At 33.7% G+C, this 14,330-nt stretch overlaps 1 protein-coding gene across 9 annotated transcripts in view; it reads right to left on the reverse strand.

The window, feature by feature from the left end:
- Positions 1-14,330, reverse strand: part of DYRK4 (dual specificity tyrosine phosphorylation regulated kinase 4) — a 78,008-nt gene that overhangs the window by 16,437 nt on the left and 47,241 nt on the right. For all 9 annotated transcript variants that reach the window (XM_003771294.3, XM_031938989.1, XM_012550778.2 and 6 more), the window contains 4 exons: positions 14,150-14,286; positions 9,756-9,896; positions 6,753-6,891; positions 3,402-3,483 (listed from right to left, as the gene is read on the reverse strand). In XM_003771294.3, coding sequence (XP_003771342.2) covers positions 3,402-3,483; positions 6,753-6,891; positions 9,756-9,896; positions 14,150-14,286 — 499 coding nt within the window. The remainder of the gene's footprint in view (positions 1-3,401; positions 3,484-6,752; positions 6,892-9,755; positions 9,897-14,149; positions 14,287-14,330) is intronic.

The following is a 14,330-nucleotide window of genomic DNA, read 5'->3' on the forward strand; positions in this document are numbered from 1 at the left end:
ACACCTACCCACCATGCTTATTACTTTAGATCAAGTTAGAGCATGCGCCTCTCCAACTTCTATTCATTGTTATCAGTTCTTCATACTGGAGTCCATAGAGCATAAAAGGTCTAAATACTGTCCTTTTAAATACTTGAAAATTATTATTACATCTCCTTCAAAGTCTTCTCATTCTAAATATGCCCAATTCCTTTAGTTGAATATGATATGACATGTTCTTGAAACTCACCATGCTGTTCTCTCTTAATCATTCTCCAGATTATCAATGCCCTTCCTAAAATGAGGTAATTATGTGCTATAATACCATAAATTTGTCTATAACAGGTTAATCACCTTCCTAATCTATCATCCATGAGAGGGCAGAATAGTCTAGAGAGATACAGAATGGATAGTGGATAGAGGGCTGGAGTTGGTGTGAGAAAAACTGAGATTCAAATACCACATCAGATACTTAGTAGCTGTGGGACTGTGGTTAAGTTGATATAATTTGTTCTCAGCATCATTTGTAAAATGGAGATAATAATAACTGAAGTATTTACCTCACAGTTGGGAAGAAGAAATGAAATTCTGTATAGAAAAACATGTACCATGACTTTTAAAAAATACTCTAAGATTGGATTAGCTTTTTGGGTGTCATATTATATTGCTGTGATACTATTAATATGAATTGCACTAAAACTCCCAGAAATTTTTAGATGAATTTCTATCTAGTCATATATCACTTATCTTGTAGTGGCAAAATTCATTTTTTGAACCCAAGGGTAAGATTTTGTATTTATTTAGATTAAAGTTCACTTTATTAGATTCTTGTTGGTCAAGACTATTTTAGATCCTAATTGCCATTTAACATTCCTCTCAGCTTTGTATTACCTAGAAGTTGATAAATGTTATATGTGCTTTATTCAAGCCATTGATTTTTTAAAAATGTTATAACAGTACAATATTGAGCACAGATCCCTTGGGTAGTACTCCATCTGAGACCTTCCAAGTCAAAAGCTGATATTTACCCTAAGTGACTCTTCTATAGGTCTAGCAATTAACCATATCTAAACTCATCTAATTGTATTATTATCTAGTCATATCTCTCCATCTTTTACATAGGAATAGCAAAAGAATGTCAAATGCTTTGCCAAAATCTAGGTAAACTATACCTTACAGAAGTCCTTTGATCTACCAGCCTAATAGTCCTGTCATAAAAGAAAATGCGATTAGTCTGGTATGATTTATTCATTTTGAAGCCATTCTGGCTCTTTATGATCAGTGCTTCCTTTTCCCCCCATAGATATATATTTTATTGATGGCATTTGTTTTTATATCAGCATCATTTCCCATATATACAGATTGAAACCTCCTCCTTGGTGACAAAGAAAACATCTGATAGAGAAACCTTTTCTAATAATGTATACCACATTCCTTCACAGTGATTTCACAGGTCTGTCAGGATCAGATAGTAGGCTTCTTTATCTATTCTCTAAAATTTTCATTTGTCTTTTTCCACTGCTCAGAGTTTGAGTCATCTTTTCATTTACATCATTATAGTTATGGTGTTAGAAAGTGTTAGAAGGCAGAGAAGAGGGAGAAAATAGTCAATGAAAGCCAAGTCTTTGGAGCATGCACAATACTCTGACTATTGGTAATCCACATGGAAGCTTGGGTAAAAGCCTCTGGATGGGGAAGATAGGTAGAAGTAGTAGCAGTGGCAAATTCTGTCATAGCTGTATTTTCCCATCCATTTTGCCATATGGCAAAAAACACAATGCCAACAATTTGTCTCTTTTGTATTTTATTCTTTTCTGATCTTAGGTGAATATCAGAGATGGAATAGGCAAGGTTATAGTCCTGTAAGTTTTAAAAGGCTGATAGATCCACCAGAAGTCTAGCAACTGGAGTCTATTCCAAAGTATACTGGTAGTCACAGCAACCAAACTTGTTGAGGAGACAGCCCTAAGGAGAAATCTGCTTAAGCTAGCACAGAAGTGAATTGAACCATCAACTAAGACAACATTCATGTTCCTCAGGTAAAGCAGCAAATCTTCCATCAATTACATAACATCCAGAAATGAACTTAGTGGGTAGAATGTTGGTAGTCATCACTTTAATAATCTGCTTTCCTCAGAGACTAAATCAGTATGTAGAAGGAAGAGTGTTCCCTGGTTTGGAAGGGTATTTTTTTTTTTTACTTCTGTCTTTGCTATATCTTCTTGGTAAATATCACTTAGTAAAAAGCTAGTCAATGTTAATTGGTTAATTGACAATGGTGATATATTGAAGAGATATTGTTTGATGATATTTAGAGAAACACAAATGATTGAAAGATTAAGATTAACAATATTAGGATGAAATTCCCCCATCTCTCTTGATTTGCCCTAGAATCCTGAGAAGAAAAGTAGAAACCAAGATGGGACTAGAAATTATGAGATCATTAGGTATTTTGGAAGAAACAGTTTCAGTTGATTGAAGAGGTCATAAGCCAGAATGCAAAAGATTGAATAATGAATGAGTGAGAAGAAAGGAGTTAGAGATAGCAAGTATAGAGAGTTTTTTCAAGGAATTTAAGAAAGGGAGGAAAGATAGAGTTCTATCTACTGGGTCCCCGTTTTACTTTTAAACGATTCTGGTGGTACTTTTCATCCTGTAGTTTGAGAAAAGGGCAGGTCATTCAAAAATGCGAAAGAGCTTTATCCTGCCAAGTGTTTCCATTTCACTTGGCCATACTCCAGCATACTGAGCAGGATTGCAGAGGTCCTTCAGTAATTCTGCTAAGAAGGCTGCTGCTCAGGGTTAGTTCCACCATCTCTCTAAATAAATTTCTAAGTACCTGAATTACATTGTATAATTTTGCAATAATTAATCTTGCAATAGCAATCCTGTGACATGCATAGACTTTCCTGTGGACCCCCAAGCTCATCATTGGCTATACGGCCAATCTGAGGGATAATATAAAATTTTATTGTCATTGGTGCTTGTGGAATCAATGACAGTTTATTTTTTAGAAATAAATCCATATCTCTAAACCACAACCTGAAGAGAAAAAGATTGTGGAATTCTGTTTCATTTTGTTCCATTCCCTTTCTTCTCTACATTTCTCTTCTCCAGGCTCAGTAATTCTCCTATTTGTTCATGTTTTCCCATAGATGGCCTCCTCCCTTTCCCCTAAAACCTTATGTAATTTTTCCTGCTCCTTTTTCAATCTTTCTCCAAACACTCTGTTATCTCCCAGGAAGGCACTGTACTACTCTCAAAGGTCTTGAAGTTTTTATTAGGGTTGTTAGAATAGAAAGAAATACTAGAGTCAATGGCTTACATAGATACGTGTTAAGCCACAAGTCAAGAAAAGATACATTTCATTGAGAAAAAGAAAATGAAGGAATCTCAATAGGGAAACTGGTAAAGAATCTCACCTCTTTGATCTTCATAGCAGCTTGAGCCAAAGTCAATAACTTTAACTGAAACATGGCCCCTTTGGTATAGAACAATGTTCTCCTAAAGAGGAAATAAAAGACATACTCACAATATTGCAGTAATATTCTCCTCATTAAGAATACCTTCTGTCTTATTTTCCACATAGCTGAGTCCTATCCATCTTTCAGAATAGCTCTCAAATTCATCTTTTTCAACAGGCCTTCCACCATTACTCCAGACTACAATGAGCTTTTCATTCTTTGAACACATATAGCCTTCACTGACCAGATCATTTATTCAGTCTTTAGTACCAGCATCTTGGGACAGTTAGGTGACAGATTAGAAGGACTACAAGTTAGGAAGACTCATTTTCCTGAATTCAAATCCATGACACTACGGTGTGACCCTGGACAAGTCCCTTAATCTCAATTTCCTCATCTCTATAAAATGAGCTGAAGAAGGAAATGGTAAACAACTCCAGTATCTTTGCCAAGAAAATCTCACAAATAATTGGACACAACTGAAATTACTGAACAACAAACTGAGCAACTAACATTGTTACTTAACTGTGTATTTTATGTATGTGTGCCGTGTCTGCATAACTAGATTGTAAATTCCTAGTTTTTACTTCTGAATGTACATAAAAATGCCATAAAAAAATGTAAGAATTCATGTAATCTAGAATTCATGGTGCTGGAGTCATAAGACTATCAGAATTCTACCTTGGCCATCTATATTGCTTTGGACAATTCTTTATTCCTTTTATTGCAAAATAAAAGAGATTGCTAAATGATCTTCCTTAGATCTCTCAGAATTTTCAAATTCCAAATTTTTTCCCATCTTGCCATTTTATAAATATGACAGTGGAGGGCAACAAAGGGCAATAATTGGGGGAAAAAATGTTAGCCTTTTTTTATAGTAGATTATAGGTACACCAACAATAGATTTGGGAATAGCAAATTCTGTAATCTAATCTGCTGAGTGAGGGAAAGTTAAAGTGATCATGGTCAAGGAGGCAGGACCCTTGGATTCTCCTCCCAGTGAATGTGAAAGGATTTATTGATAAGAGCAGAGACATGGCAGAAAAGTTCTAATCTCTTAGTTAGGCAAGTTGGTAATTCCTTGAAGTCAACTTTTCTCTTTTCTCTAATTCATATCAGTTGCCAAATCCTACTGAATCTATTTCCACGTTTCTGCCATCCATTTCTATCCACTCAAGTTGTGAAAATACTAGTTCAAGTCCTTACCACATCGCATATATGTCTGCCTACAGTTTTCCACTTTTCAATACATTCTCCACACAGCTGTCAAAATAATCTTCCTAAGGCACATGTTTCCATGTCACTTTTCTGCTCAAGATTTATCAGTATCTCTTCCTATTGCCTCTTTGTCTGACTTAATAACTAGTATTTATGTAGGATTTTAGATTTGCAAAGCACTTTAAATATTTGATACAACATTTGATTTGATACAACCTTGGAAATTACACATTTCTATCATCATCAGTTTACAGACAAGGAAATTGAGATGTTAAATTCCTTGCCTAGAGGTCACACAGATAATCAAGGTCTGAGGATGCACTTGAACCCAGATCTTCCTTTCTAAAACTTGATTGGTCTCCAGCCTATCCAATATATCATCCTAACATTGTTTCACATTAATCATCCCCATGCACTCTACAATCCATATAGACTGGATTATTTGTCATTTCTTGTCCTTGCCATCTCCTGATTAAATGCACAGTTCCATGCCTGGAATACTTAACCTTCATCATCTCTTCCTTTCAAAACCTTTATTTTGTCATCATTAGTCACTATCCTTTTACAGCATTCAATTTTGGTTATTTTGTTGTTTTTTTCTTTCTCTATATATTATTTGTGCTCTTCTAAAATTAACTTGTATTTTGTTTTATCATTTTATTTAACTGTATAAATATACATGTATGCATGTGTGTATCTACATTTGAATGCAAGCTACTTGAGAATAGGGTCTTTTGAATTTTTGTCTTGCTATCACCAAAATCTAGAACAATACTATTCAAATAATTGTTGCTTTATAGTGTCTATTAGATTGAAAAGAATTATGTTTCTAATGGTAATATTAATTGATTAATAATAAGAGTTCATATTTTATATTGTTCCAAGATTTACAAAGTACTTAAAGAATCATTTTTTTATTTTAAATTTTGTATGTCTATTCTAGTGTAGTCAGATCTCCAGATAGTTTTTTTTATGACTTGCTCCTATCTCATAGACAAAATAAAAACAGTAGAGTCCCAATTCCTCTTTCTCTGAAACCATACTATACATATAAAGATGCACAGTAATTTCCTAAAATTCTTGCTCTCTCCAAAATTTCCTAAGTTGATCTCTGCTACTACCTGTCATATTACCTGTGATGTGCCTGTCTCTTTGTGAGCCCATTTGGAGTTGGAAAAGATATGGTTTGCCATTACCTTCTTTAGCTGATTTTACAAATGAAGAAACCAAGGTAAATAGGGATAAGTGATTTGCCCAGGGTCACACAGCTAGTAAGTCTCTGAGGCTGATTTGAACTCAAGGAGATGAATTTTGCTGACTACAGAACAGATGTTGTATCCACCCAGATGCCCATCATATTACCTACTAGGCACTTTAAAATCTTAGCTGAGATTAATTAAGCTTTTACTTGACCCGAGAAAATGACTAATGGAATATTGTAGAAGACAAACTGTAGTCATGCAAGAAATGGTGCTAAACATTTCATGCCTTCTGGCTCAGAGATCCAATTAATAAGTTTATATCCAGAGGAGATTAGTGATAGCAAGATAAAACCCATGTGAGCAAAAGTTTCAAAATAGTATTATTTATAATAACGAATTCATGCCCGGTGATTTGGAATAGCTGAAGGAATTATGTATCAATGTAGTGGAATATTATTGTACCATAAGGAATGATGATTTTAAGGAATCTTGGGAAAACATATTCAGTGAAAAGAACAAAGCTAAATATGTATGTGTTTAAGTATGTGTGTATATATGTGTGTGTGTATATATATAATATATATTATATGCAACAATGTATTTTAAGTCGAACACTGACAAAAAGCAACAATAGAACAAAGACAATGGGAAATATTGATCATAAATTATTAAAATGTAACCATTTACTTCTTTCTGTAAAAAGTAAGCTAGAAAATGGGTAGTTTTATTATGCAATAACAAAAAATATTAAGAAAATATTAAAAGAAAAGAAAAAGATGGTTGGGTTCCAGTCTTGATTGGGTCCATAGTTAAAAATTCAGATGTCTGTTCAATTTTAGGGAAAATGGTCAGGAAAAGTAAGAAAAAGCATTGTAAAAGAGGTACTCACTGGTTTGAGATCACAGTGAATGATTTTCTCTACATACAGCATTTGCAAACATTTTAGAACTGAGAGTGTAAAGCGTCGAATCACAGATAAGCTGAATCCCTGAAAGCTATTATTCTTCAACAACTCATATAAATTGATCCTGGGGAAAAGAGGGAGAAAGGTCAGTTTAAATGAGAAAACATCTATTGGATTTTTAAAAATTTATTAATATCATTTGTTTTCCCTCACCTTAATTTTTACTTATATCCAGTTATAGCCTCAAAGACTTATTCTTTTTAAATTTTTTTTAATGTAGGAGAGTGGTCTTTGAAAGCCTAGAATCTAATCAAAAGGGGGGGGGGCAAATAAGGAGATGATAAAGCAACTATGAAAGAAGACACATGACAGCTGATTTCTTCACACGGTACAAATTAATCCCTTGAAAGATCAGAAAGGAAGACCAAGTCTCAGAATGACCTTTAGAAGTCAGTTCACTAAATCCAGCAGAAACAGTCAAGGAGGAATCCAGCTCTTGATAAGAAAAACAGAAGCCTAAAGATAGAGAAAGAGATAATGTAGGAAACTTCACAAAGCTGAGAGTAGAAAATACTCCAGAAAACACTGCCACACAGCCCTTTGTGTAGTGGCTAGAAACTAGAAATTGAATGGATGCCCATCAACTGGAGAATCGCTGAATAAATTATGGTATATTAATGTTATGGAATATTATTGTTCTGTAAGAAACAACCAGCAGGATGATTTCAGAGAGGTTTGGAGAGACTTACATGAACTGATCCTAAGTGAAATGAGCAGAACCAAGAGATCATTATATATTTCAACAACAATACTATATGATGACCAATTCTGATGGATGTGGATCTCTTCAACAATGAGATGATTCAAACTAGTTTCAATTGTTCAACGATGAAGAGAATCAGCTACACCAAGAGAGAGAACTATGGGAAATTAGTGTGGACCACAACATAGCATTTCCACTCTTTCCGTTATTGTTTGCTTGCATTTTTGTTTTCCTTCTCAGGTTATTGTTACTTTCTTTCTAAATCTGATTTTTCTTGTGCAGCAAGATAACTGTATAAATATATATACATATATTGTATTTAACATATACTTTTACATATTTAACATGTATTGGACTACCTGCCATCTAGGGGAGAGGGTAGGGAAAGGAGGGGAAAAGTTGGAACAGAAGGTTTTGCAAGGGTCAATGTTGAAAAATTACCCATGAACATGCTTTGTAAATAAAAAGTTATTTTAAAACAAAGAACTGCCACAAAGAAAGGGACATGGTTTCTTGGGCAGGCCATATGTCAGAACTAAAGCTATATAAATGCTGAGCTTTTTCTCCCAATAAAGAACCCAAGAGGGTAATCCTGTTTCTCTTTCTCCCTCTAGAGTGCCTTCATAATAATTTAAAGATTTTTTTCTCTATACATGGGGAGTTGGGAGAGTCAAGGAAAGGATAGAGTTTATCTCTCCTTGATTTATATTCCCTTGGTCACTAAAAACAGTAGTAACCACTTGCACTATTCAGACTTTACTTATTGGGTAAATGGAGAAAGCAACTCAAGTGGGAAACATCATCAGAGAAGTGATAGAGATAGATTTAACACTAAGGGCTTTAGTCAGAGGTGCCATCTCTAGCTGGAGGCTGAAGAAGATAAAGAGAATAAAATAAATATAACTATATAGGTATAAGGAGATATATTTCAAAAAATTAAAAGAACATGAAACATATGGAACATATTATTTATCAAACTTATGGATAGGTGAACAATTTATGAATAAACAAAAGATAGAGAGCAAAGTTGGATGTAAAATAGATGATTTTGATTGTATTAAATTAAAAAAGGTTTTGTATAAATATAGCCAAAATCAGAAGGAAAGCAGAAAACTGAGCAAAAAATTGAATAGACAGTTTATCAGATAAAGGTCTTATATCTAACATATATAAAGAACTTTGTTAAATCTATCAGAATATGAATCATTCACCACTTGATAAATAGTCAAATGATATGAATAGGCAGTTTTCTGATGAATAAGTCAAAATAGTCATATGCAAAATGCTCTAAATCATTATTTATTAGAAAAATGAAAATTAAGACAACTTGAGATATCATTTTATACCTATTGAATTGTCTAAAATGATAGAAGGGAAAAACAAAATCATGTTGGAGGGTATGTGGAAAAATTGGGACACTAATTCATTGTTGGTGGACATATAGTTGAAGACATATATGTACCATATATGTGATATAGCATATAGCTGGAGGACAACAGAAAGACACTTTATAAAGAAGATAGGCCAAGGCTTAAAAAAAAAGGTCATGGCAGTACTACTAAAAGTGTACAGATCCAGGTCTTAGCACAGAGTCACAATATCAAGAAGGCTGGAAGAATGAGTAAAACAAAAAAGATAAAGAGCTATTATAATGCCAAGGAAAGAAGGAAGGAAGGAAGAGAAAAGAAAAAAGGAAAGAAAGACAGAAAGAAAAGGAAAATTTCACAAGCAAAGTCTCAACAAAAAGACATAGGTCACTCACAAGATCAATTAGAATTTCCTAGAAGTGAAGCAAGGATTTTTTTTTTTTTTAAATTAGAAGTAGTTTAAAGAGTAATATTTTTTCAATTAGATGACAGTGCTAGATAAAATAACTGAAAAAGAAATTATCGCTATGGAGAAGAGTCTTAAAAAAGAAAATTAACAGTTTAACACTTTAAAAAATCAAGAAATAGACTCCCTGAAAATTGAAATGAACCATATAGAAATTAATGACTCTATGAGACAACAAGAAATATTTAAAGCAAATTGAAAGTTTTTTAAAAATAGAAGGAAAGTTAAGGTAGCTGTATATCAAAAAATGATTTATGCTGAAAAGGGATGAAAGAGAAATAATTTAATATAATCCAAAGTGTCCAGAAGGACTTAAGCTCTAACTTCAGTTCTTTTCTATGGCTTAAGATCATTTTCAACCAAGAAAGAAGGAAACAGAAAAAAAAGATTACCCCAAAAGTTCAAAAGTGATGCAGAGATGATTCCGGAAGTAGAAGTAGTCCTTCATATGTACCACATTGTATGAGTTATCTTTGTCCTTCCTTCGGAGAACTTCCAGGATCTTCAACTCCACAAGGGCTTGATTGTGAAATCTGAGACATAAGGAGAGGGGAAAATGGGGGAAATGTGGCTTCTGAGTCATGTCAGAAAATCAGGCTTACCAAAAATCTGTCTCTCTAATTGTTCTTCCCTTCCCACCAATGACAACTCTTATGCTTTGGGATGTCAGACAGCAATGAGCCTTCAAAGTCCTTCAGGAGAATGCTTGAACCTGCCCTCAACACTCTACCTACAGCTCCTTACGCATCTCAGCCATCCTGCCTAGATGGCCTAGATAATCTGCTCATTTTCTTCCCAAAAACATCTTCGATTTTATTCCTAGAATGAATTTTTCTTGCCAGCCTGCCAGCTTCTCTCTCTCCCTACTTTCAAACAATTTTTGAAATCCTGTTTCCTTCATGTTGTCTTCTCAGTTTGAATGGAAGAGGGTCAATAGCATTTCTTTGCCCTTCACCCCACCTTAGAAATGTGAGTTCTACCACTACTGGAAAGAGCACTGGACTGAGTATCAGGTATAGTGAGTTCTAACCCTGGCTCTATGGTGATCTTGTAAAAATTGGACAAGTTATTTGCCCATTCTGGGCCTTGATTTCCTTATCTGTAAAAAAGAAAAATGAAAGGTTAGACTAGGTATTCTAAAATCCCTCAACTCTTAATACACCATAATTCTCATTTCTCCAGTTTCTACTCTCATTATAATAACTTCCTTGTGAAAAAAAATCTAGGGGAGCTAGTTCAGTGGAACTTTTTTCAATTCAAATCCATCTTGATATTTCTAGTACATCTGACATTTTTTGACACTTTTCTTGGAGAAAAACTTCATGCTGTTTTGGCTTAAATAACACTCCAGTCTCATTCTCTTTTCCTAATTCCCCATTTATTCCTTTTTGTGTCTCCCTAACTGGATACTCATCTTCTTCTTTACCCTTAAATAAGTATTATCATCCTAGATACATGCACTCCATCTCTCTCTCTCTGTCTCTTTCTCCATAGATATACACACACATATATATATCATGTCTATATTATATATATATATCCTTAATACTCCAAATACAAATTTTCAACTGCATTTTAGACATCATAACCTTATTGCATCTAATACTCATTTTATCTAAAATTAAGCTCCTCATATTATCCTCTAAATGTACCCCTGTATCTGCTAACATGATCGCTACTTTTCTGGCTCCTAAAACCAGGAGAATCTCAGAGTTCTTTACCCTCTATATCCAATGAATTTTATCTAGTCAAGTCAATCCTACATCTAAAATTTCCTTCATCTCTATCTCTTATTTCACACTTCCCCTGCTACCACCACCCTGAATTCACACTTTTATCATCTCTTGCCTAAAATGTTTTAAATAGCTACCTAATGCATCACCCTGTCTATAGTCTCTCCTCTTTCTAATCCATTCTTTACATTGATAACCAGAAACATTTCCAAATATGCTATTTTGATCAATGATTCTTTCTTAAGATGCCATTCTAAGCTTGATTATCAAAAACCTCCCTACTTTCTACTGATTCTGGCATTCAAAATCTTTCATAATCTGGGTCCAAGTATTATTTCTAGCCTTTTTATACCTTCCTCTTTTTCATGGACTACATTATTTCTGGCAAAATATGCTGCCATGTTCCTTCTGGTACAATGGAAAGAACTCTCGATTTAGAGTCATTAGACCTAGGTTCAAATTCTGGCTTTACTATTTGCTGCCTATGCAATGTTGTGCAAGTTATTGGGCCTTGTTTTCTTTTCTTTAAAATAAGGATGAACCAGATGATCTCCAACTTTTCTTCTGGCTCTATATAATCCTGTGATTCTTATGGCTTTGCTCATCTATCCCTAAAATGGACATTCTATCACCCACCTGATTTCCAATTTCCATTCTTTGAAGTTTTTTCCTTTAAAGAATATGTCAGGTTCCTTTTTCGTGAATCCTTCCCTTATTCTTTGGGTAAAAGTGATCTTTCCTGCCTCTGGTTTCCTATAGCACTTACCTGGACTTATTGACATATATATATATATATATATATATATATATATATATATATATTCCCTTGTTTCAAACAATAGTTTTTCATCTATTTTCCACTACTTAGATCATAAATTTTTTTTAATATAGGTATTGAGTTATATACCTTCAGTACCTTAAGTAGGCACTTAATAAACTGTTATTAGAAATCTTAGGAGAAGATGTGAGTAAATATTTGTATTTATATTTATTATTTATAGGTCTAAGGATAAATTCAATTTAATGAACATTTATTAAGTGCCTACCACTATATTAAATATTGGGAGGTTGGGGGGATAAGACAAATTATTTGTGTATTGGTGTCACATTCTGAATCTACTGTCTTTATATCTCATACATAGTCTATATCCTAATATAAATTATTCAAAGAACTACATAGTTCTTTTTGTTGAATTTCTATCACAGTGGGAAAAGAGAATGGGAGAGAGGAAAAGAAAAAATAGAATGGAAATATAGGAATGAGGGGAAGAGGCAGAAGGAGGAAAACAAGACAGAAAGAGAATTAGATAATGCCCCCATAGAAACAATGGGAATTAAAAAAAAAAAAAAAAAGAATTATGAGGAGCCGGAGAGCTAGGTGGTACAGTGGATAGAGCACCAGTCCTGAAGTCAGGAGGATCTGAGTTCAAATTTGCCCTCAGACATTTAACACTTTCTAGCTGTGTGACCCTGGGGCAAGTCACTTAATTCCAAATACCTCAGCAAAAAAAAAAAAAAAAAAAAGGAATTGTGAGGAGAGTGGTAAAAGGCTAGAAAGGGGGAAGGAGAAAGAAATAAGAACCTAAATGAAAGGGTCCAGAAGAGAGTAATAAAATAATAATAAATAATAAAATGTATAACAATAAAAATAATAAAAGGATAATAATGAATAATAATAAAACAAAGGAAAAGGTCAGGAAGAGAGTAATAAAATAATAATATGTATAATAATAAAATGATAAAAGAATAATAAAGAATAATAATAACATAACCTTCATAATAAAGAGTAATAAAAATGCCTTCCAGGTCATATTACTGACACAATGGAGGACAAGATATTTTCTCTAGTACCCAATACCCACTAACCTTCAAAAATACTCCCCAGAAAGAATATGCCAAAGATAAAGCAACTATATAGCTATTTTCCAATGGACAAAAAAGCAAAAAATTCAACAAAATTAATAGCCTTATGAATTAACAATGGAAAATGCTCATTCTCCATTATTTTAGTTCCTCTCTTTGTCCTCCTCTACCAATCTCCATACTTCAATAAGGCATAAAAACTGACCCACAATTTTATGCTTTAAAATTTACTCAAGAGATTTCCCTCCACCTGCAATCTTTGCCAGGATTCCCATCCCTATTTTTCCCCCAGGGTCTTGTTATAACAAACATCAGAATTCAATCCTGCTCAATCACCAAGCAAGTACAAAAGGTTGGAGGGAAGAAGGAGAAATAAGAGAAGGGGAGTATGCTTTTTTTCATCTCCAATGTTCCTTAGTGTTAGGAAATCCAAAGACAATATCCACTCTACTTTCCATTAAATCTGAAAAGCAATAAAACATTAACTCAGCACAGACAGTGATAAATAGAAAAGGCAAAAAAAGAAGAGAAGCAAAAAAGCAATAATGATTAAAAAAAAAGAATAAATGATCTCTATGCAAGCAAAATACAGTTTTCAAAGAGAAGATATGTAGAGACAACTTCAAGATCACAGACCTAGAAAAATATGACAAATAAAAAATTTGAACATCATGATATAATAAATAAGAAAATTGCCTAAAACTTCTGAATACAGAAAATTAAGCAACAAATATGAGAATCCAGAGTTTGCCTTCAGAAAAAAAAAAAAAAAAGCCCTTTATAGTTCTAATTCCAAGATACACAGTGGCTAGAGTTAAAAATTTTAATTACAAAAAAAATGCAAATAACCAGGAGACAGAACTTCAAGTAAAAGTGGAAGAAAATTAGAATAACACAAGACTATTCTTCACCCACTAAAATCTAAAGAAGAGAATGGAATAATATATTCCCCTAAACAAAGAAATTCAAGGTAAAAGCTAAAATGACATACTCTGCTAACTTGAACCTAATCATAAATTTAAAAAAGTGAACATTCAATGAAGGAAAAATATTTTGAGCTTTCCTTTGAGAGGAAGGAAGAGGAGAACCTAGAAGACAGTGGGTAAAAGAAAGAGAAAAAAAAAATTCTCAGGATAGGTGACCAAAATAAGGTCATGTCTCTGTGGTTAGAATGTTCTAGAGGGCAGTACCTCTTTTTGTTCCTGATGATTTTCAGTGCCACCAACTCATTCTTTTTGTGATCCAAACACTTGGCCACCTGTCCAAAGGATCCTTTGCCAATCATCTCCAGGACCTCATAGCGATAGGCAATGTGATCATGTAGGACCTGTTGAAGCCATACCATGGTTAGGTAAAGGATGATCAAGGGTG

This window comes from Sarcophilus harrisii, chromosome 5, assembly GCF_902635505.1.
Source record: "Sarcophilus harrisii chromosome 5, mSarHar1.11, whole genome shotgun sequence".
Classification (NCBI taxonomy): Eukaryota; Metazoa; Chordata; class Mammalia; order Dasyuromorphia; family Dasyuridae; genus Sarcophilus; species Sarcophilus harrisii.